General features: G+C 43.0%; 2 protein-coding genes across 5 annotated transcripts; one reads left to right on the top strand and one right to left on the bottom strand.

The window, feature by feature from the left end:
- The first annotated feature begins 27 nt into the window (after positions 1 to 27).
- On the top strand, positions 28 to 11,889 carry ARF4 (ARF GTPase 4). The gene is made up of 6 exons (XM_087742987.1): positions 28 to 474; positions 7,273 to 7,353; positions 7,862 to 7,971; positions 9,325 to 9,396; positions 9,919 to 10,044; positions 10,930 to 11,889. Exons 1-6 carry the CDS (start codon positions 408 to 410, stop codon positions 11,014 to 11,016), a joined length of 543 nt encoding a protein of 180 aa, XP_087599113.1. The 5' UTR covers positions 28 to 407; the 3' UTR covers positions 11,017 to 11,889.
- A 2,046-nt stretch (positions 11,890 to 13,935) lies between these two features.
- PDE12 (phosphodiesterase 12) lies at positions 13,936 to 22,471 on the bottom strand. 4 transcript variants are annotated; one of them, XM_087742970.1, is made up of 4 exons: positions 21,129 to 22,470; positions 20,081 to 20,159; positions 19,313 to 19,731; positions 13,936 to 16,330 (listed from the first exon to the last, which is right to left on the bottom strand). In XM_087742970.1, the coding sequence occupies exons 1-4, from the start codon at positions 22,374 to 22,376 to the stop codon at positions 16,319 to 16,321; spliced, it is 1,758 nt and encodes a 585-aa protein (XP_087599096.1). In that variant the 5' UTR covers positions 22,377 to 22,470; the 3' UTR covers positions 13,936 to 16,318. The 4 variants fall into 4 exon arrangements, with proteins under 4 accessions (XP_087599096.1, XP_087599095.1, XP_087599097.1 ...); XM_087742969.1 differs by lacking the exon at positions 13,936 to 16,330 and adding an exon at positions 16,360 to 17,141 and having other exon boundaries at positions 21,129 to 22,471; XM_087742971.1 differs by lacking the exon at positions 13,936 to 16,330 and adding an exon at positions 18,115 to 18,317.
- Between the last annotated feature and the right edge of the window lie 212 nt (positions 22,472 to 22,683).

The following is a 22,683-nucleotide window of genomic DNA, read 5'->3' as shown; positions in this document are numbered from 1 at the left end:
CGGGCGAGGCGCGGAGCGGGCGCGGCGCTTGCTGGGAGCGGTGGTCCCCGCCGCCGTTGGGCGCTGGGGCCGTGCGGCGAAGGGTGGTTCCGCGGCCGGGGGATGTGGCGAGCGTGACGTGATTTTGTCCGCGTTGGAGCCGGGGCGGCCGTGGCGAGCGTGACGTGGCAGAGAACGAACGAGCGAGCGAGGTTCCCCGGTCACAGAGCAGCCGCTGCCGCTGCCCTCGCTGCCGCCTGCGCCTTATAAGTCGGCGCCGCCGGGCGGACCCGCGCTCGGCAGCCTGCCCCTCGCCCGCGGAGGGATCCGCCAGCGCAGACCGGCGCCGGGCCGCGCGCCTCGTCCTCCCTCCTCGCCGCGCTCCTCCCGCCGCCTGCGCCGCCGCCCAGCCCCGCGCCGGAGCCGCCATGGGCCTGACTATCTCCTCGCTCTTCTCGCGCCTCTTCGGCAAGAAGCAGATGCGCATCCTCATGGGTAAGGGGCGACAGCCGCACGCCGCCGCCCGGCCGCGGCCCCCCCCCGAGCCCGGCCGCCGCAGCCGTTCCGCCCTAACCGGCCGCGGCCGCCGCCGGGCCCGCCCGCTCCCTCACGGACGCGTCCGGCGGGCGGTGGGGGAGGGGAGGCCGGCGGGAGGGGGTCGCGGGCTCGCGGCGGCGGGGGGCCTTGCCCCGTCCCGGGGCGCGGGGGGCGGGACGCCTCTCCCTCCCCTTGCCTCAGGGCTTGCGGGGCCGTTGGAAAGCGGAGGAGCGGAGGGGAGAGCGGGAGCGGCGGGGGAGGGGGTGGCGATCGGGATATGTCTGCCCGCCCTTCTCCTCCGCCCTGTTCTCGGTTTTTTTCTTGTGCCCCCCCCCCCCCCATCCCGCCGTCGGGGGTCGGGGGGGGGGGGGCAGAGCCCCGCTTTCTGCGGGCTTTGCAGCGGGGCTCGCAGCGGGGCGTGCGGGGCTCCGGCCCCCTCCTTCCACCTGCGCTTCCGCTTGCGTCGGGCCGGAGCGAAACGTAGAACAAAGATCGAATTGCAGGAGGTGAAGCCGGTGCCCGCCGGGCGGGGGGGGCGCCTAGGGCCGGGGGGGGGCTGCCCCTTCTCTCGCCCTTTTCCGAGGGGGGCTGCCCCTTCTGCTCCTCCCCGAGGGGGGGCTGCCCCTTCCGCCCCTTCTCTCGCCCCTTTCCGAGGGGGGAGCGGGGTTTGCGCCTCGCTGCTCCCCGCGCCGCCGGCGCGGTCGTGCTCTCGGCCCGGAGGCCAGCAGCGCGGCTTCCCGAAGGGGATGTGACAAAGCCCGCTGTGTTTAACGCTAAGAGCTTAAGAAATTGCCATATAATGGCCGATTTTCGGTAACTAAGGTGTCTGTATCTGGCTCGTGAAAGGACGTTCCTGTATAGCATCTGAGTGCTTTGATTCTCACGTACCTCGCGTACAAAACCATAAAACCCCGTGGGTTGCTCTTTCAGTGCTTACCTGGTTTTATTGTCTGCCCGTAATTATTTATTTGGAATTAGATTCTCATTCTCTCGATGCGGACCGCGTAAGAGTTGAAGCCAGTGGCTCCTGAAGATTCTCACTTTAAGATTGTGGTTCAAAAGGTCAAGGCAAGCGCATACTGCATTCGGTATTTCCTCCTCCGCCTCGGCTCTTCCCTGCCTCCTTCCACCCACCCCGCCCCCCAAGCTTTATGTACAAACAGATTTTAACCCCCAAGTTTTTCTCAAATGCTATTCCCAGAGCGAATGGAGCTTGACTCGTGGCCGCGGACGGAAGGAGCTTGTCCTAAGAAATTACATGAAGTGCTCATTTCGGTGTAGCCAGCAATGGGACTGGGTCCTAACCGTGAAACTTCTTGGCACGCTGCTCATCCTTAACGCTGCCTGTGTGTGCACAGCAGACACAATAATGCAGCTTTTTTTTAATTATAATTTTCCATACATTTTGTGATGACAGAGTCCTTTATTACATACAGAGTAATTTTTATTGTATCTTTGCTGCTTGAAATTAGAGACTCTCATCCATTTCAAAATAACCTGAGTAATTTTTGTCTTCAAGACAACTTAGTACATCTGTTGGTTTCAAGGAAGTGATTTGACTGTCTCCTAGCAGCCAGACTCCTCATATGACTCTGAATGAATGAAATAAAATCTTTAAATGAGCTTGACTGTAGAATGAGATAGTGTCTATGGTATTTGAAGTTCTGTTCCATTCTGCAAAATAATGAAAACAGGAAACCGATGCCATACAGATCAAAATAGCTTGCAAGGCTTTAGTTTCTTCATTGGTAGGTAATTAGTTCAAATTTAGGTTAGATCTGAGTTAGGGAGCTGAACTTTCTAGCAGTCAGTTCAATTGCATCTTTTTTTTTTTTTAATAATTTTAATTTTAAGGCATGGATTATATTCAAGTACAGGACTGGATGAGAGCATGGGACTGCAGCATATTTATTATGTAGTATAAGAGGGCAAAACTTTTGCTATGTTGTGATGAGAGTGTATCATAGGACCTAAATTGGATGTTTAGAAGCAGAATATGTTATATTGGAGATTATGTAATTCATTTATACCTGTAATATGGAAAAGAAGCTCTTCATAGTATTCTATGTTATGTATCAGCACGTTGAGGAGAGATGTCTGAATGAATACTGGGACTGAACTAAACTTTTCCTCAAGGTGATAATTTTCAATTTATGATTCGAAAATGAGCTGGACAAAGCTAGGCATTTAAGTAGTATACCAGTGAAGTAACTTTATGGGGTAAGATGTTTATGGAGAAATATTTAGGGGAAAATATATGGGTGAGTTGATAATGAACACATGATTAATTCATAATTCAAACTTCCCTTTCACAGCTTTATTGTGTTTCTTTGGAATTCAAGATAAAGTAAAATTAGTTTAGCTCTTAAGACATACTTTGTGTTATTGAGTTCTGCAGAATTTGAATATTTCTCATCAGGTGCCATTACTAACAGCACACATGACACACTATCTTCTATATTCTTAAACTACGTTTCTGGTAAAAGGTAGACATTTAATGGTATACTGTTACTGAGGTTTTGTTTGGTTTTTTTTTTTTTAAACTGCACTTGTATAATTAAGTATTTTTCAGAAATACTACGTTAACGTGATTCTGAAGAAACGAACGTAAAATAATTCCTGTGTCGTCTTTATAGATAGAAGTAACATGAGGGGAAAGAAAAGAAATAACTGTAGGATAGGATTGAATGACTTAAAATCAGACTAGCCAGCTGGGGCATTAGAGTGGAAAAACTGAGTCCTAACTCTACGCGTAACTCTCTGTGAAACTCTTTGCTCGTAGATTCTTCTGCTTAAAAAAGAAAAGTTACTGATTTGTTGTGCACCTTTCAGTATCATAATGTAGTGTTCTGCGTCTTGGTGTAGTTGTGCAAGTGTTAACTGAGATAATAGCTACTCAGGAGCTTCGAATACAAAGGTAATTATTAAATACATTAGGAAAAAAATTGTCAGATTGTGTGTCACCGTACAGCACAAAACCATTTGGCTTTTTTTTTTTTAAGCACTGTTGGTTTACATGCTGTTGGTTTTTTTTCGGGGGTGTGTGTTTTTGAGAAGCTGTGTTGAGAACGACCCCTTCGTGTCCCCCAAAGACTTACCCAAGGGAAACAAAACCTGAAAGAGGAGTACATAAAGGATAAATAAGACAAGTTTTGGGAGAGCTGGTATAAAGGTAAAAGAAAAGTGAAGGAATACGAACCTGTAGTAAATTGGGATTCGTTAATTTTATTTTTTTAAGCTGGTTTTTGTTTGTAACATGAATGTCATGAATTAGTTAAATACAGTAGAAGCTTTTTTTTTTCTTTCTCTGATTATGGGAAATGTTCATGTTGGAAGCAGCAACACCCTGTATGCAATAATAAACTTTGGAAATCTCAATCTGACAACCAAAATCTATTGGCCTTGATGTGGATTCCATTTTAAAAGCCAGTTCTCGATTTTTCTGCATCTATAGTTTATAGGAAGTTCTGTGCTATGATCACTGAGGCAGCTTGATGTTCAGCCACCGATGATCAAAGTAGAAAGCTGGTAAATGAGGAATGTGATGTGGTCACAGGGGTGGTGTTCCCAGGGACCCGCAAACTACAAGCTTGACTTCTAGAAACACGACTGATAGACTGTGAATAAAACGCTCTTAAGAGGAATAAAGGGCTTAGAACCACAATGGTTTTAACAGCAGCTGAAAGCATTGTAGATGTGTGTTCTCCAGCTAGAGGAAGAGGATGTTTGACTGAGTTGAAAGATGAATGGTTGCAAGTGCAAGTCTGTGCTTCCCATTTGTGCTTCATTGTAATATTAATGCTTTGTGGTACGACTGCTGACCGTCGCACCCTGCATGGAGGTTCTTACACCTGGGTCTTGTCAATGGTCAGTCAGGCAGTGGAATCAGAGTGAAAATGTAGAACTGGAAATATACCTTACATTATTTTGGGGATTTAAGACTTGGGCTTTAATCTTGATAGTTAAATCAACTTAAACTTTGACATGGAAGTAGCTCATAGATTTACATTTAGCGTTCCAGTGCAAATGTAAACGTGTTTATTCTTGGGCTACTAAAAGCAATAGTTACACTTCCTAGCAGCTCAAAATATTATATGTGATTTGGTGCTCTGAAACTTCTTGTTCTAAAAAGGGTAGTAAATGGCAAGTTGGAGTAAGATGTATGAATGGAGGCTGTGCTCTTGATGACTATTGCTTGTTTAGACTTCATAACATTGGCAGTTTGGTGAAAAGAGGCAGTTTTTGCAAATAGGGTCATGGTGATTTGCAGAAGTTGCCTTCCCTCGATTAAAAGCTGCTGTCTCAAGCGTGGAGTAAGAAGAAGAAAACATGAATCCGTAACTCAGCCTGCCTCAGTGCAAAGTCTAACAGTTTAATTAGAACTGTGGATAATAGCGGATTTAAGCAAAGTCTCTGGGCTTTGCGCTCGAATAGCTCATGTAGCCTCCTGCCAACGCCATTGGGGTGGTGGTGGGTCCTGGCACAAGAGCAGAGTGCATAACTAGGGCAATAATTTCTTAAATTTAGCAAATAGTTTAGAATTCTTGGCTAGTTTCTAATTTCTTAACTCTGAGTCATATCTTCAAATGGTTCTCGATACCCTGTGTATATCCTTTGAAACGAGATTAGCGTTTTTCCCCTTGTCTTTATCTGTATCTTTAGTATAACCCCTAAATACACTAAAACCATTTGTGTAAATAATGCCATCTTTCCTTCGTTGCTAATTTTAACAGATCTTGTCAGTATTTGTTTTACTGGTAAGTGTTGAGGGTTTTTTGGGGGGGTAGGAGAAGCATTTGTGAGTATGTGTAGCTTTAATTAGTGGTTCACTAAACGATCTTAATGTTCATTTACTGGAAAACTATGCATTATGTTTTCTTGCAAAGATCTAGGCATCCTATAAATGCTCACTTGAAGCTGAGCCGAGTGAGAATAGTGTTGGGCTTCAAGCATTGTGCTATTAAAAACATTGTTTTTCAGCATAGATGGAGCATTTGTGGGTTTCAGAGTTCTCTTGAGGGGTTTTCTAAGGCTACCTGACACTTTACTGGTGTAGCGAAAATGCTAACATTTACAAGTTTCATGACTTGCAAGCTCTTGTGAAACTTCTGCTGCGCTATGTCTTTTTTTGGTTCATGCTAAAAGAGACCAACACTTAGCTAATAGCAAACTTAAAACTGTTAAATTTAAATTTGAGCATTTGGGGAGTTTATTACCCCTCAAGGAGCTTTGGTTTTGATGGTAGATTCCCCCTCTCCCTTCTTTCATTGCATTAACAATTACAACAACTTTTTTTAACAACACACAATGACAATACCAAAGAATCTGCATTGGCATGTATAATCCTGTTCACAGTATCAGAATATAGGACAATTATAGATAGGTTTGTTTAATTAGCTTGCTGTAACAGCAGTTTGTGTCTTGAGAAGGAGGAGGCTTTTTAAGAGTTTGGTTTCATTCTGAATAAGTAGCTAATCTCGAATTCCATTTTATTGCAACACTAAGGAAACAGTTGTATTATTAATAGTCAAGTCATCAAACCACTTAAAGCTTAATATATCACACTCACCAAGTAGGAAATTAACTCGGAACGCTTAAGAATGTTATCAAAGGTAACATTTGGTTTCTTGTGCAAGTATTATTTAATTAAGTCTTTGATGGGGGTTTTATTTTTGTTTGGGCAAAATTGTATTGACTATTTTAAGTTTCACAAATAGACATTTTATTCAAACCATTGCTGTGGAAAGTGTTTTGTACCTACTGTTTATTTAGGTGCTTATGTGCTAGACATTGGATTCTATCGTAAAGAGTAGTATTTTGAGTTGCTCCTATGTGTTCTGAAATGCCTAACAATAAGCACTTGCACAAACAGTTTTAGAAAACTACAGTCTATGCCTGCAGTGTTGATGCCTCTCAAAAAATGTCTTTGAGGCTCCAGTTTTTGTTTTTGTTTTTTTAAGGATCACATATTTACTACATAGCTTACATGGAAAAACAGCAAACTTAAGTTTTGTTGTAGAAACAGAAGAGCAAATTTTAGTGCAGAAGGCCTTCTATAAAGATCAAAAGCGGAGCCCCCTAACGAAAGCATCCTAGTGGATCTCAGTGAATAGAAGTGATGTCCTGAAGAAGAGTTAGAGCCCTTAGGGTGTATGTGGAGGGATGACAGGAGTTTCCTAATGTATGTGTTTTTGTAAATGCAGAAGAAATGTGTTAGCAGAGGGACAAGGGACTGGAATGAGGGAGACTGAAGTGTCTTCCATGGTTAGTGCCAGCTCCTGTTGGTTCAGGTGCATGTGAAACTGGCCTTGGCTGAAGGCTGAGTAAGTGAGACCTTCCCCAGTTTCAGCGTGAAGTAGCAAACGTGATCAGTTAGAGGCTATGTGCTGCCTGTAAATTGTTGCTAGGCATTTAAAACCATCCTGACTTACACAGAAGAAACTTTTAAAGTGAATGATAAAACGTAATTAATTAACACAAATACTAAGGAAGATGACTAGAAACTTGTGAGCCTGTAGGTTGTGGATGAAAATGTGTTATTGACCTTGTTTTCTTCATTGCTTGTTTTCTCTCTCAGTGCTGGGCAGAAGAGATGGGGAGAAACATACAGCAGTATATCAACAATGACTTAAGAGTGTTTAAAAAGTTGTTTCTTAGAAAAACTCCCTAAATAGTCTGCATGTAAAATGGCGTGTTTTTAAATTAGCAGGTTGTAGTTCATATTGTGAACTAAATCAAATTTTCTGTTTATTCTAGTTGGTTTGGATGCTGCTGGTAAGACAACTATTCTTTATAAACTGAAGCTAGGAGAAATTGTCACCACAATTCCCACTATTGGTAAGATAACCAATTCTCATGTCTTTACTCTTGTTACTCTAAATTTGTGTTGTAGAGACGGGCTTTTGAAGAGTGTAGGGATTTGCGATCTTTGCTGTCAGTGTAAGAATCAATACAAACATGGGCTTTCTGGTACTGCCGTGACATAACTGTGCCAGACCAAAGATACATCCTGACCAGCATCCTGTGTTTGACAGTGGCCAGCAGCAGATGCTCACGAGTATAGGAACCAATTAAGTAGCAGTACTTCCCCCAAACACCATGAACCTCTAGCAGTCTGTGGCTGAAAGACTTGTTGAACCAAAGGTGGTATACTTGGATTTTATTGATTTCCTGCCCCCTTTTCCCCCAAGTCAATTTTCTTCTTGATCTAGCAATTCAATTCTGATAAGCCATTGTATGTATATTTGGGAGAAATATAACTTAGGAAGTAACTATCTTTAACGTGATTAGAATTACATTTTAACACTAGCATTAACTATTTCTAACTATTTGACTCTTATTTTAGGTTTTAATGTGGAAACGGTAGAATATAAAAACATCTGTTTCACAGTTTGGGATGTTGGTGGTCAAGATAAAATTAGACCTCTCTGGAGGCATTATTTCCAAAACACACAGGTAAGAGTTGAGATGGCAATCATCAGAGACCTGTTTTGTGAAGTCTCATTATATGTGGAAAGTTGTTTTCTATCCCTTCCTTTCAGAAAGGCTCCTCACTACTTCCGGCAAGTTCTGAGGGATACCCAGATTTTATTCTAGTTGAAGCTCTTTGTTACCCTGAAGGCTTCAAGTCTAGTCGTGAGTGTAGCCTGGCAAGGATGAAGTCCTTCAGCACCTGCCGGTGTTCTGTAATATGCCAGAGCAGCTGGTTTGTTTGTGAGGAGCTCTTCAGTTTTGCTGTATCCATGTTTTGATCTGTTTGAACTGGCGTTGGCTTATACATAAGACGTGTTATTGTCTAATCACCCTTCTACATATTCTGTTTTTCTAATCAACCTCAAAATATACAGCTTTTACTGTGCTATATCACTGTATTTAGTATGCTGCGTATCTAAAAATGTCATTAAAGATCTTGTTACCGATTGATTAGAAAGTGTCCGCTTCATATTGATGTGACTGCTGTCATTTTTGGTGACATAAATGTGATTCTTCCCTTAGGTTCACAAGTAGTAAGGTAAGTTGCTTATTAGTATCAGGAAACTTTGGGAGTGGTTTTTTTTTTGCTGTGTTGAATATAGAATTGTTTCCAAGAAACTTCTGTGCAGCATAATGGATGTGATTGGTGCAGAAAAATGGAGAAGTGTGGATTGACAAAAAGGAGTTAGCAAAGTACTGTTGTGAATAGAGTAATACTTAATTTCAGTTCCTTATTCAACCCTGTTACTAAATATTTTTAAAAGATGCTCTGTTTTCTTAAAGGGGATGATAAAATGTAAAGTTTTCAGACTGAAATTTTAAGAGTAAATAGTGTGTTTGTAAGGAGGACACGTGAATAACAGATGCCATTAGAAACACTGTTTGGTACAAACTTTCTTTAAACAAATTCAGGCCTTAATTTAAGGTTGTGGGTTTTTTCAGTGAAACATGAGATGGTGAACCACTTGTGATTCTCTTGCTGCATTTAAGGTGATAGCAATGAGTGAAAAGGGAGGAGGGAGAGTTAGCTTCTGAAATTTTCCTGGTGTCTTTTTTTTTTTTCTTCTTCTTCTTTCAAGCTAATGAATCCCACACTAATTATAAATTGACATTTGTGTTATTTAACTTTTTTGATTTAGGAGGCCTAGCTTTATTTTGCAGTTGAAACTTAGGTACTTGTACAGACAGACATCTTGCATTGCTTAAACAGAAATTGCTGTCAAATTTGCTTACCTAAGAGAGGGGACAGTCACAATATTCAATAAGAGTTTTTTGGTTTTTAAGATAGTACTGCATGTTTACATTGTTTTTTCAAAACTGCTTAACTTCTTACAGGGCCTCATTTTTGTGGTAGACAGCAATGACAGAGAGAGAATCCAGGAAGCAGCAGAAGAGCTGCAGAAAATGGTAAATATTGATACCTTCTGAAATACAATTGTTATACTTTGTCGTATTTTTGGGTGTGCATCAGCTTCCCTGAGAGATTTACGGTTTTAAAATTTTAGGGAGTTTGTACAGTGCATATTGTATGCACCTGGTAATTCTGGGCCGCATAGTGCACTGAGTTGTAACTACAGCTCTGTAGAGAGTTTTAGCTCAAGAACTACTAATGTGTCAGAACCTTTGTTTCCTTCATAAAACCTTAAGAGAAACACAGCAGATGAAGAAGGAATTTTGGAAAAACAAATTGATGCTAAGAATTTCAGCAGCAAGGTGCTGGTAGATTTAAACTGCCCACTGAAAGAATATTTCCTTACTTGTAGGAGAAGTTCTGTTGGGTACTAGTTAAATTTCACCCAGTACTTACTAGTGACTTCAGGAGCAAGAATGAAAAAGTTTATAACCCTTAAGTTGGTATTTAGGTTTCTTTAGCGCTTATTGAAGTACTTCACGGAGCTAATTTAATAACGTGACCGTTTTTTCTTTTAGCTTCAGGAGGATGAGCTGCGAGATGCAGTGCTGCTTCTGTTTGCGAACAAACAAGATCTGCCAAATGCCATGGCAATCAGTGAAATGACAGATAAACTAGGTCTTCAGTCTCTGCGTAACAGAACTGTAAGTGCTAAACTTCCTGGTTGCTGAACTCGTATCTTCCTTTATTATATATCATAAATGTAATCTCCCTTTAAAGGAAAGGGAGGTTTTCACCTCTTTCTGTAGAAAGATGCACATACCTGCTATTAAACTCTGTAGTGCGTAGTTTAAGGTCCTTGCTCAAAATGAGTGATTTGGAAGTATAATCCAATGTGTACAGCTGTTGCAGTGTTTCATCTCTCACCTTCTCCTGGAAAAATAGAAATACTCCAGGCTGTCACTGAAATACAGCTGTCAAACCTGTTTGACAAAGCATGTGGTGGGCTTTCTTGTTTCCCCAATACTTGTTATTCTGGGGGAGAAAACGCATTCTGCATTCTCCCCACTACAAAGATGGGAGGAAATTAAGTAGCTCCTGAATTGTTAGACTCCATCTGCACAAGCCTTTGAGACATAGGGTTGCTTCACATGAACCATTTATCCTTCTATAATACTCGCTTAATGTCTGTATGTTGACACACTAAGATCATATCCATAGAAGATGTTTTAGAGGTCTGTTAATTTAGGTAATTCCATGTCCGTTTCCTGAAGAGCAGTCTTTCAAAAACAAGAAGCTAGTTTTCAGCATGTAAACCAGATGCAAGTTCTGTATTTGTCTCTTGATGCACTAAACGGTGTTCTAGCATTTGGTAGTCCAACGTTGAGTTTTTGGATAATGTCTGAACCCCATCTACTGTATATAGACTTTTCAAAACTTATAAAAATACCATCAGTTCAATATTGACTCTACTTATGGCACAAAACAGTGTTTAAAGAGCGTGTATCTGTGTGTCACATGCTGTGATAACATAGCTTGCATTTTGTCAGTTTTTAAATTTAGTTTTTCTCTGTGTTCTGCATTAACAGTGGTATGTCCAGGCTACCTGTGCTACACAAGGAACTGGTCTGTATGAGGGACTTGACTGGCTGTCAAATGAACTCTCAAAACGCTAACTCAAACTGGATGACTCTTTCACCAGGGACATGTTTGATATAAGTGGTCTAGGCTTGTTACAACAAAATTAGTTTGCATCTTGGTTATTACCGTATCTGGAACTGATATTTGGGCAGGATATTACAGCGTTTCGACTTATTTTGTTGCCAATTATTGTTTACCGAGCTACATGTTGCAAAGGTAGCAATATGCTTGGGTAAAAATCTCCTTAACTTGGAAAAAGTGTATTTTCTGATTTTATTCCCCTTGTTAGCCTAAATGCCTGAATATAGTTATTGTGACATCTTTACGATCTGTTTTGAATACTCTTTCAAGCCCCAATAAATTAATGTTTTAAATTTTTTTTTTTTTTCTCCCTGCTACTTTTAGTTTACTGATGCCCTGTTTCATTCCTCGGACAGTCTGCTGATTTAAAAATGTAGCATTCCGTATGTATTTATTTCTCTCCCTTGCCAAAAAGAATTCCTAATACTGCTTGTTCCAGCCAAGGAAATGCTCTAAAACACTATACAAATCTACTGCACTGAGGAACATTTTATTAATCCTTGGGTTCTGTCAGCCCAACTTGCCTTTGTGTGAATTGGATTTGATGGGTAGAATAGTTCTGTGCTGGTTGCAAAGAGCTCATGTTGAGGTTGTTTTTAATATTCAGCAGATTGTCTTCCTTTATATTGTATCTTTTTTTTATGTTGCATGTTGCTTTTTGGTATCAGCCTGACTATTTTTGCCCAGTGTATAATAGTTCTGCTGAAGTTTTACTGTTTGTTGGTGAACATATCTTCATAAAGAAATTTTGGAAAATTCATCAAACTCAATGGATTAGTTTCTTCATAACCCACTTGGAATTATTCCTAATAAAATGATAAAATGTATAGTTCTGTGTATGCTCCTCTTGATTCCTGAAGTAGTTGAACTGCAAGTTATCACTTATTCTTGTTCCATATACTGAGCTTTCCTGCAGCTTGAATGTGAACATCAGTCTGAGATTTTTCACTTGTTTGGAGCTATGTAGAGCGGGACCCGGAAGGTGAGCAACGAAGTTGTATACAGTGCAGTAGAGTAGCTGTCATTGAGACTTATATAATTCTGTAAGTGTCTTTTTGAAGTTGTAAATCTAAAATTCCTTTGAAGATGTCCAGATATGAAAATACTAACAGTTACAAAAATTGTAATAAAACCAATACGAACTGCCTGAAAAGCATGCATGTCTGTTTCATAGTTGTATCTACATTTAAAAACCAACATTGGTTCTAGCAGGAGAATCACAGATTCTGTTGGTGGCTAGCTGGGAAGCTAACTTGAACACTTGTACAGGGATTTAGTCAATATTATATTAATGGTGGTAGTCACCCCAAAAAATGAGCTGTATGCAACCGCTACTGTCTGCTTTCGTGTTTCTGCCCCCTTACGCCTCTGTAGTTCAAAAGACTTAAATGAACATGTTTTTTGAGGCTGCTACTAATGGGTATTTTAAAATCTATTTTTCTATTGCCTGTCTGCTGATGGGATGCAAATATGGCTCAACCCTCCACCTGAAATATTCTATCGGTTGTATGTCTTTGGGAACCCAAAGCATGATTTCATTGCAGTTTTAGGTTAAGCTCCTCTCTCATTTTTACCGCAGGTCTTGTTATCCGTGCTACAAGAAATCCCAGTGACAAGGTCTGGTCAACTGAAGCCAGTTTAGGTTAAGAGCACCTTCCAAGGCAGCTCCTGCTGTAACTGAGGTTTAAGTTTCAGGAAGCACTGTTACTGTGAACGCAACTAACCAGAGAAAATTCCAGAGCTTTTGAATACGGTCATTAACTGTCCTCAGTATGGAACAGAAACCCAGGAGACAATGTAAGGCGAGTAGGGTTTTGCTTGCACCTTTATTGAATTGCTGATTACATGTTAGCCAAAGTTGATGTATCCATGCATTGGATCAGTAGGTGTTAATATGCATATTTCTGGGAATACAGTTTGAAATAAACCTTAAAAGGAACACATCGTTCAGAAGAGGTGGCTTGTCCCTAATAAGGGTTGTACTGGTAATCCCAGTAGGTTAAAATGAAGGAATGCTTGTGACAAATTAAATGTTATCTCCTCTTCCAAGAAGCTAGAGCTAGACTTAAAGAAGCAGATACTTAAAAATGAATGCGACCTATTATCTGGAAGGAAACATGCTCTTTGTGAACGGAGATTAAGATTTCATTGTTTTAATTCTTTCAAGTGCTTTTAAGTAATTACTCCGGTTTAGGTGAGCTCTGTTTAGCCACTGCACTTTTGAGTTACAGCATGTGTATAGAAGATTGTATTTCAGAGAGTCACCATGCTTGGCTTTGTGTACCAGTAGGTTGTAGTGCTGCTATAAAATAAGTAATTTCACAAAATGGAAGTCAGAAAGTAGTAAAGATTTTGAGCCTCATTTAAGAGCGATGGGATCTGCACTGGGGGTTAAAACTACAGCTTACACTGAGGTGTAGTAAGACAAAGTCAATGCAATTTTTGGGAGTAATTGAGTAGTCCCTGTAGTGTTAATCAGAGCATAAGAGGAACTGAAGCAAGTACTTCAGTCTTCTTGTAAATAAGATCACACTTGACCTCTGTTACTAAAATGATATTTGCCTCTTAATACCTTGTAAGGTTGTAACCTTGGAAGCAAGGTCTCTGTTACGCAGTTTATTTGTGGTAATATTAGCCCGTGGAAGGGACAAGGTGCTTGATGGGCTGTGGAATAACGTCACAATTGGCAGAAGTAAATGAACTTTCCCTCGGGTGGTTATATTCTCGTCAACTGTTCCCAATTCTCTAAACATTTTCAAGGTACGCTCCAGATTACGTGTTCTTGATTCTAAGCAGCAGTCCCTGGGCTTGGTGCATGTGCTTAGAAAGTTTGTCATGCATATTTTCACGGACTACTGCTATGAGCCGAAATCTTGGCGGCTTTTTTTTTTTTTTTTTTTCTCCTTTGGAGTTAGTGCTGCTTTTGTAGCTAGTGCTTGTCTGCTAGTGCAAGAACAAACTTAGTCCTGATGAGTTTTGGGGGTTTTTTTATTATGATGTCTTAACTCTTTTAGTACCAGGATCACGTGTAGTGTTGAAATCCATATCATATTGCATTAATATGGCTACCTGTCAGTAAATTCATTAGCTTGTGGCAGTGACGCTTTCTTAAACTGACCAAAACGATAATTTGTATGCTAGTTTTCTTACCCGAACACAGTACAACTCTTCTACTATAAAGACATTGACTGTCATTTAAGACATTGTGGATAGGTAAAAATACTTGTTTGTTTGTTTCGGTGTTCTTTAAAATTGTTATCATCTGGCTAAAGCAATTATAACAGTGACCTGTAGATGTTGTATATCAGTAACAACACATAATACAGCCCTGCTCTCTAGAGGCAGGTGGAATTCCCATGAAGATCCAATTCTGTCATGTCTGTTAAGAGTTTAGATATACGAACTTCGTCATTTCCCTATCAGAAGTCAAATACCTGAACTGAGCTGTTGTCCCAGAAGTTCAGAATCTTGGACAGGCACAAGACTGCTAAAAATTCGTTCCTCATTCTACTGTAATGACAGGAAATCCTGAGTTCCAGTAGCTGAAGTTTTTCATTGTGTAGCATCTGGTCCTATACTCAAACAATGGGTAAGTTCTGCTGCGCTGGGGAGTCAGTCTAGTCATATTTGTATACAAGAGTGTTTATTTCGGTGTATCAGATGGCCAGCTTAACTATAGAGAGCAAAACACTGAAGAATGAGTGGTTTTTCTTTTATTTGGCCATGCTGACACAATTTATTCCTTGTATTTTCAGTACATGCATGATTGGCTTTTCACTTTTTCCCAACATTTGGAGAATAGTTTTGCATGAATGTTCAGATCTACATATAGACCACTGTAAAAGGCTTGTTTTGTTTTTCTGACATGTAATTAACCTGATCACTCAATCCTACAACATAAATATAGAGGATATTTGTTGTTTTGATTGGTTGTTTTTTTTTTAAAAAAAAGGCTTCATGAACAACATAATCTAGAATTTGTTCCAAAGCTGTTTTGTAGATAATCTGCAGACTTTGGTTCAACTGTTCGTAAGCAGAACAAAAATTGGTTCTAAACGCATCAGGAATTAGCAGAAAATGCTGTAAGCATTTCTACTTGCTTGGTTTGTTCTCAGTGTTTTCAACATACAGCAGTAAAACAAGGTGCTGGAGGCAACAGAACACTACGAGGGCGCTTACAGCAATGGCCTGGCTTGTGTAAAAAGTAGTTTAGGGTTTTGCCAGTAATGAGAATTCAGAGCCCAGTTTGCAGTCCTTGCTCATTTGAGTAATCGTTATACTCGGGTCTGGACAAGTGCAATTTGATGAAACTTTGCGCGTCACCTTGTCCCAGTGCCTCTTCCCTGCCCGTGTCAAGAAAGGTATTGACAGAGGACTTGAGTAAGAAATGACATTCGTTATGCTGCTGTTAGACCTATGAATAAAGCTGAGCTACCGAATGTGTTGGGCATTGTGCAGAAAAAGCTTTAAAAGCGTCAGGTTCTATTAAGGGATCTGATGCAAATTCTAAGCAAGCTGTGAAATGTTTTGGGCTCTTCCTCTTACTGGATGGGAGTTGAAAGGCTTGAAACATTTTTTTGTTTTGTTTTTTTGGTGCTAAGAATGTGAGAAACAAGGCAAGTACACAATTAATTTGAGGTGTTAAAAGATCTGACTCCTTAGTATGTTGGGTATTTTTCCCCTTGTACCATTTTTCTCCTTCCTTTTCTTCTTCCTCTCAATCATACTTTGCATTATTGTTTGCTTGATCATGATACATAAATGCATTTTACTGAAGGCTTGAATTAGTCCCTTCAAAAACAGCAGTGAGACAAGAAATAGCGATGTGTAAGAGTTCGAGTACTAGCTGCCACAGGTGGCCGAGACCCCTTTGTCTGGTATGGGCCAGGTCAAGGAATACAAGTTCCAAGTTGCCAGACCAGTCTGAAGGATCTGACAGAACTCGGTTGGGTTTTGTACATACCAAATACACAGGTAAACTACATTGCACAACAGCCAGAACAACAACCCAAAAACTAGCCAAGTAGCCGTGACCTCCAGAAGGCCTTTTTTTCAGGGCTCTTCATTCTTGTAATGTTCTTGTGAGTGACAAGTTTGTGCACACCAGGAGCCAGTGTGAAAGAAGAAACTCCTTCCTCCCGAGAGAACAGCCAGTCGGAGCAGATGCTGGAGCAGTGCTGTCTCTCTTGATTGCTGCATCCCATAGCAGAGATGGGAAAGTTGATTAGGAAGCAAAGCGAGATGTTCCTTTTTCCCTTAATGGCTGGTCTGGGAAAGTAAAGTAACAAAACAACAACAACAAAAAAAAAAAAGGCAAAGAGAATATTGCCCAATTCTTTTAATGTGAAGGATATGAAGCATCCCAATTTCTGGAAGAGGAACACTGGTGAGTATAGATTTATGAAATAAAATTAAGACAGGCTTAATGGGGCTTCTACAAATCTGGGTTCTAGAGGTGATTTTGAGGGGAAGAATTAATTGCTTGGCAAGGTCCAGATGTGTAGGGGGAGCTAAAATCGCCTGACGTGGAGTAGGAATCACCATATATTGCCTCGTGTAGATGTAAATACAGCTTGGGAGCATGGGGGACATGGGCCAAAGGTGTACCTAAGGGTTGCTTCTCACCCTGCCAAAATACTACAATTCTTTTGAATTGTGACTTTTCCCGAACCTAGACCCTAGTTCTGCGTTTTCACTCCAGAAATGTCTGACTGGTTCGTGGCACGTTGCTGCTATTGGCAGTCAGCCTGTGCTGCTGCATTTTACTAATTAAACCAGGGATACTTGGACCGGAGAATCTCCTGCACTAGCTCACGGGGCTGAATTTCCTCCTGCAGACGCTAAAGGATTATTTGCCATGTGCGAGGACCATCTTATTTTCCTGGGCCTGGTCCAGTGCTTACAGCAGCTTTCTTCCTGCAGATGCCAGCTTTCCTGTGCTCCCCCTCTCCTTGGCCTGCCAGGAGACAGAAGCAGCAACCCAAGCCCTGAGAGAGGGAACGAGAGGGACCTGCTGGTTCTTGGAAGGGAGGCAGAATCCCAGGGAAGTCTACTCTCTGAGCAGCTCCATCTTCTGGTACTATGGAGAAGTTAGAGGTTTTTAACGTTTTGCAGTTTGAAAATAAGATGAAGTAACCCAGTTGTAATGGACAGGTATTAAAATGGAGAAAAAGAATGTTTTTAAAGTTATAAGGGGAGCTCAGTTAGCCTATGTACGTACTATGATTTCACTTCCGAACTTAACAATTTTGCAATCTTACTGTTCTAAGTTACCGAGACATTTCTCTTGCCAGCCTACAAGCCTGCATTACTCTAGAGTTTGGTTTTTTGAGGTGTTTTTCCCCCAGTTTTTTCAGAGCTGGCAAATTGTAGAAGGCCTCTGGCTCAGCTGTGATGTAGTAATTTTCAGTGTTTTTCCAAGGTGTTAATACTTAAGATTTTCTTCTTGAACAGATCTTCCCATTAATTTTTCTGCCCTTTAAGATGCCATGTACTTGCAAATGTTAAATCTTCAGGTGTAACCTTTCCTTCATTTACTAAATTAGTAAATATTCTTTGCCCAGATATGAGGTTTACAGACTCCATTCTGTTTGCAAGATTTCCTCCTCATTCCCATATGTCAAAGTTGAGTTATGAATCACTGATAGCTTTATTATCAAATTTGTAGTCTAGAAGAGTACAGACATCACCTTCAACTCATGCAAGATTTACGCTTTTTAATTAGACTTATCAGAGAACAGTAACTAATCAAGGACCCACCCAAAGTATTTAGGGTCCAGTTTTACAGGGTGAGTGCTGTCCATCACTCTGCTGCAATGATCTAACATCATTCATTGCTACTTTTATTGCCACATTCCCTGGTTTGCTTCCATTTTTAGTAGCATATAAACAGTTCAGTGACTCCCAGCTATAACCTACAGCTCACCAGAATGCAGTGGAGGTGAGTAGTTGTGCAAGTATAGGGTACACCGCTTTTACCAACTGGGCAGACTTGTTTTGCCATGAGAGACACTAATAACTACAAAAAAAAAAATCAATTGACAACAGCGACAGACAACTGAAAAGGGAACTTTATTAGGTGAAAGAGGGAGATCTAATGAAATGGTTTTCAAACGCTGTTTGTTTCATGTGGACTAATGATGCAGGGAAAAAAGCCTCTTCAGTGCCCCTCCAACACATTCAATGAAGGTACAGATAAAATACATTTCCCCACATCCAAATCATCTTCTACAAAATAGGGAAGACTAGACTATTTCTGGAAGGGAAAAAATGCAGGTAAAAACACTATTAAAAATTTGGGTCATCTTTGTATGTAATAGAGGAACAAAACAGAACAATTGTGATGAAGGTTTGCAAGTCACTTGTGTTTCTTTTTAAAGACTTAGGCACAGCTAGCTAATGCACCACATTAACTATTGTGTATCTCCCCCTACCTGAAAACAGATTATATTGTTAAAAAGCTCCCTCCCACACAGAGCTGGCTGTCCTAAGCTTCAGTATTTCTTTTATTGCCAATGCCTACAAACAACAGAAGGAACAGCTGTTCAAAGTGGATGCTCCCTATAGATGTAGTCCAGTTTTACCCGGTGCTAAAGTTACCCTCATTACCCGTAGGAAGTGGGCAAGCAAAATGCTTCCAAGTCAATTATATCCTTGAATTTAACATGGTTCATTGTTGACAGAAAGTCTATTCACTGATAATTAAAGAACACCTTTTCAGAAGGTAGTGGGTACAAGTACATTGTTCATGTCAGAAACTGGGACATAATAATGACAAGACAATTTTTGAACTTACCTTAAAAAAATTGTCTTGTCATGACAGTAATTACAATGAGGTTGAATCAACTAAATGCATTTGTTCTCAGGTTCTGTGTTTGGTTCTGAATTAAGCAGGGTTCAGTTTGTACACTATCTGTACCCTATGTACAGATTAAATTCATATCTTTTTAACAAAATAATCCTTTAAAAACACCGATAAAAAAGGTATATGACAATCCACTTTTCAAAACCCTGTCTTAAATACATTTTTCCCATTAGGATATAAAAACAGAAGGGGAAAGTTGTCATGCAAATATTCTGAACAGTGTGATAATATCCAGTAGAACCATTAAACACATGAACTTTTCAGTAATCGTTCCGACTTTAGCCAGGCTGTAACCTCAGTTCCCCAGCAGTAAATTAAATTTCTTGTTTGAAAACCCCCAAAAGCACCCTGCAAGAGCCAATCTATTTCCACTTCAAGTCACATACCAGTGCTATATGATCAGAAGGATGTGAAACACTTGGCAAAGCCTGATGGGTCGTTACTTCTTCGTGACTTGGCAAGGGAATGACCTGTTCAACCTCTAGAGCATTTTTGTCAATGAAAATGTAGTCCAGACATCCATGAAACCCACCAACATAGTTTGTATAAGCAGGTTCTCCACAAGCACTTAGCAGTTTGAAAGGATGGCTTAGAGGCATGTTGCACCTTTCTTCTTCACCATTAGAGACCCAGTCTTCGTGATCTTCAGCAATGCCACCGCTGTTAATAAAACTGTAAGTTCCAGACGATGGTGTGCTATTGAAATCTCCACAGAATATGATTGGTATGCTAGGGTACAAATCACATGCTACGTGCTTGATGTGAGACAAGGCTACAGCGATTTGGATGAGACGGATGTTCCCACCTAAGAATATAAAAACATATTACTTTAAACACTTCACAGTAGCATAGGAGGAATTTTCCAAGTTGCTTATTGACATGCATAGCTCTGAAACAGTAATCTCATTTTACATTTTCTGTGCGCTGCATTTTAGAATAGTTTTTGAAGTTGGTGACTATGAAAGTTCTAGAGAGGCAGACACTGTTTTAACTTCAACTCGCACAAGCAAGAACTCCGAACCTTAAACACCCGCATTACAGCAGCTTTCCATTTTGCGGAAAGCAAAAGAATGGGGGGAAATCTGTTCTCCCTAGCAAGGACAAAAACCTTTACAAACCCAGTTATCCTACATACAGGAACATGCCAAAATTACCTTTTGGATGCCAGTATAGGTGGGTATTGGCTACACAAAGCTTCCTGGAAGGATCAGTTGTAGACTGAAGAACTGAAACCTTCAAGAGAAAAAAGCAATCTTTGACAAGTCTTAAATAACGAGGTTAGATATTTTAAAAAATGCAATAGTTAGCTTATGCCTTTATGGTCCAGTTCAAAGACTCTCATGCTTATAACTAATAAACTGTACAGCTCCTAAGTTGAGACCATTTATCTTCTATACAAGGTCTGGATATCAGCCAATAAATTACCAATATTACCACTGAATCCAGGTATTTGACAAACGTTCTCTTGTCTGTAAGTGTCTGGTTTGCCCATATTTTTTCCTTCAATCCATTCCATATTTTTTCATAAGATGTTGCTAACGCTGTACCATTCTTAACTACTTCTATTTTCTATTCTCCCATCTCTGCAACAGAATTGGAGCTGTATCTCTGGTTTTAGCAAGCAAACTGTAGCGTTGCATAGCTGTTAAACTGACCGTAAATTTAGAGGTGATTTCGGTTATCAAGGAAAGCTTGTTAGTCCTACTCAGTCCATCAATAGCCCAACGCTATTTCTCTCCCTACTGCCACTTTGTAAAGCGGCATTATTAAAGCAAGCCAAATTAACTTATCTCCTTTCCAACTGATTTACAAGATGTAATTTTTATCAAATACACATTCTGACATACAAGAGCGAGTAGCGAAAAACTTGGCAGCCAATACCACCATCGATACCTGGCCCAGAAGCTCGAGAGGAGAGCTGTCTTCATCTTAACACAAAATCATTTTGCCTTTTTTACCAAATTTGGGTAATTCTATATATCCAGTTCAGTGTAGTCCCAATGTTTTGCTGTTGTTCCTAAATTGCTCTTCTGCTCTATTCATCACTCTAGCTGACAGAGAACGTACCGCTGTTCTATGTTTCAGACTGTTAATCCTTTGCCTCCCTTCTCCTGTGGTTTGACGCTCAACAAACCTAGCTTGGCTGCACCCGCCTGGAGACAGGGAGGAGGGGAGAGGAAGAACGCATGTAAAACCTGGTACCTGCAGCACCGATGATCTCTGCAGCACCTTCTCCTGCACCAAGGGGTACTTGGCCAGCTTATCACACAACTCCTTGTGCAGCGGGTCTGAGAGCAGGGCTTCGCTGAAAGCTATGTCGTGCTGGCTGAGGAGGCTGAACTTGTCCCTGCGGTAGAAGGTGGCCAGGCCTTCGTGCTGCTTCTCCTTGATCTTGAAGCGCCCTTCGAGTCCAAAAGCGTCTAGGGCTGGAGCCAGGCTGTCCACGAAGACGGACTTATCCACTTCTTGCAAGCAGATGAGGTCGGCGCTGTAGCCCGCCAGCTCCTTCTTGAGCAGGTTCTGCCGGTAGTCGAGCTCCAGGGCGTACGGGGCGCAGTAGGGGTAGAGCACGCTGCGGGAGAACTCCGTCTGGGCGTAGGTGTCGGCCAGGATGTTGTAGGAGACGGCGCGAAGGGAGCCCTCGCCGCAGACCTTCTGGGTGTAGAGGTGCCGGGAGTCGAAGGTGCAGGCGCCGGGGCCGGCCTCCACGGGGCCGCTGCTCTCCACCTCGCGGGGCAGCCCGTAGCGCTGCGCCCCGTCCCCGGGCGTGCACCGCAGCTTCAGCCGCAGCCCCACCAGCGCGTTGGAGGGCGTGAAGACGCGCTCGGCGGCCGCCGCCTCCACCCAGGCCGGGCCGTCCCCGCCGCCCGCCGCCGGCCGCTCGCGGTACCAGCGGAAGAGGCAGTGCTGCGGCGCGGCGAACTCGGCGCTCACCTTGGGGCAGACGGGGAAGCCGGCCAGGAGCGAGCGCGGCAGCTGGAGCTCGGTGAGCGCCGGCGGGTTGCGCTCCACACGGTACCGCGCCTCCCCGATCTGCAGCACGGCGCCGTCCTGCCAGGCCGCCGCGTTGGGCACCCCCTCGGCCACCGCCTCCCCGTCGCGGGAGAAGAGCCGCACGGCCGGCGGCGCCGCTGCCGCCGCCGCCGCCTCCCCCGCCGGGCCGCCCTCCGCCCGCGCCTTCTTGCTCTTCTTCGCCGCCTTGGCGTGGCCCTTGGCGGCGTTGGTGGCGATGCGGGCCAGCGCCCGGCCCAGCGGCTCCGCCTGGTCCCGCTGCATGTGCCTGGCGCTGCCGTCGGGGAGCACGAACCGCAGGCTCAGCTTGGGCTCGGACGGCACGCACCGCACCACGGCCCGCTCCATGGCGGCGGGCGGCGGGCGGCCGCCGCGGGCGAGGAAGGCGGCGGGGGAGCCGCGGAGCCTCCGGAGGGCGGAGCGCAGCCGGCGCCACATGGAGCCGCCGCTCGCCCGCTTCCGAGAGGCGCGGCCGCGTCGGCGGGGCGGGGCGGCGCGCGCCCAACCGTCACCGCGCGCGCCTCAACCGTCACCGCGCGCGCCCGGCGGACGGGTGGGGCGGGGCGGGGCGCGTCGCGTCGCGTGGCGTCGCGTCGCCTGAGGCGGCGGGCGGGAGCGCCTCGCCCTGACGGGAGCGCCTCGCCGCGGCCGCTTTCCGCTCCCTGGCGTGTGCTGGGCCCCTTTCTCAGCCATTAACCTGCCCGTGCGGTGTAAGTGCGCCCGGCCGGAGACACGCCGGGTGTTG

Source organism: Nipponia nippon, unplaced genomic scaffold (genome assembly GCF_047370975.1).
Source record: "Nipponia nippon isolate SJK-2023a ecotype South Korea unplaced genomic scaffold, ASM4737097v1 scaffold_9, whole genome shotgun sequence".
Classification (NCBI taxonomy): domain Eukaryota; kingdom Metazoa; phylum Chordata; class Aves; order Pelecaniformes; family Threskiornithidae; genus Nipponia; species Nipponia nippon.
The sequence above is the reverse complement of the archived record's forward strand: the minus strand, read 5'-3'. Positions and strand labels throughout refer to the sequence as shown.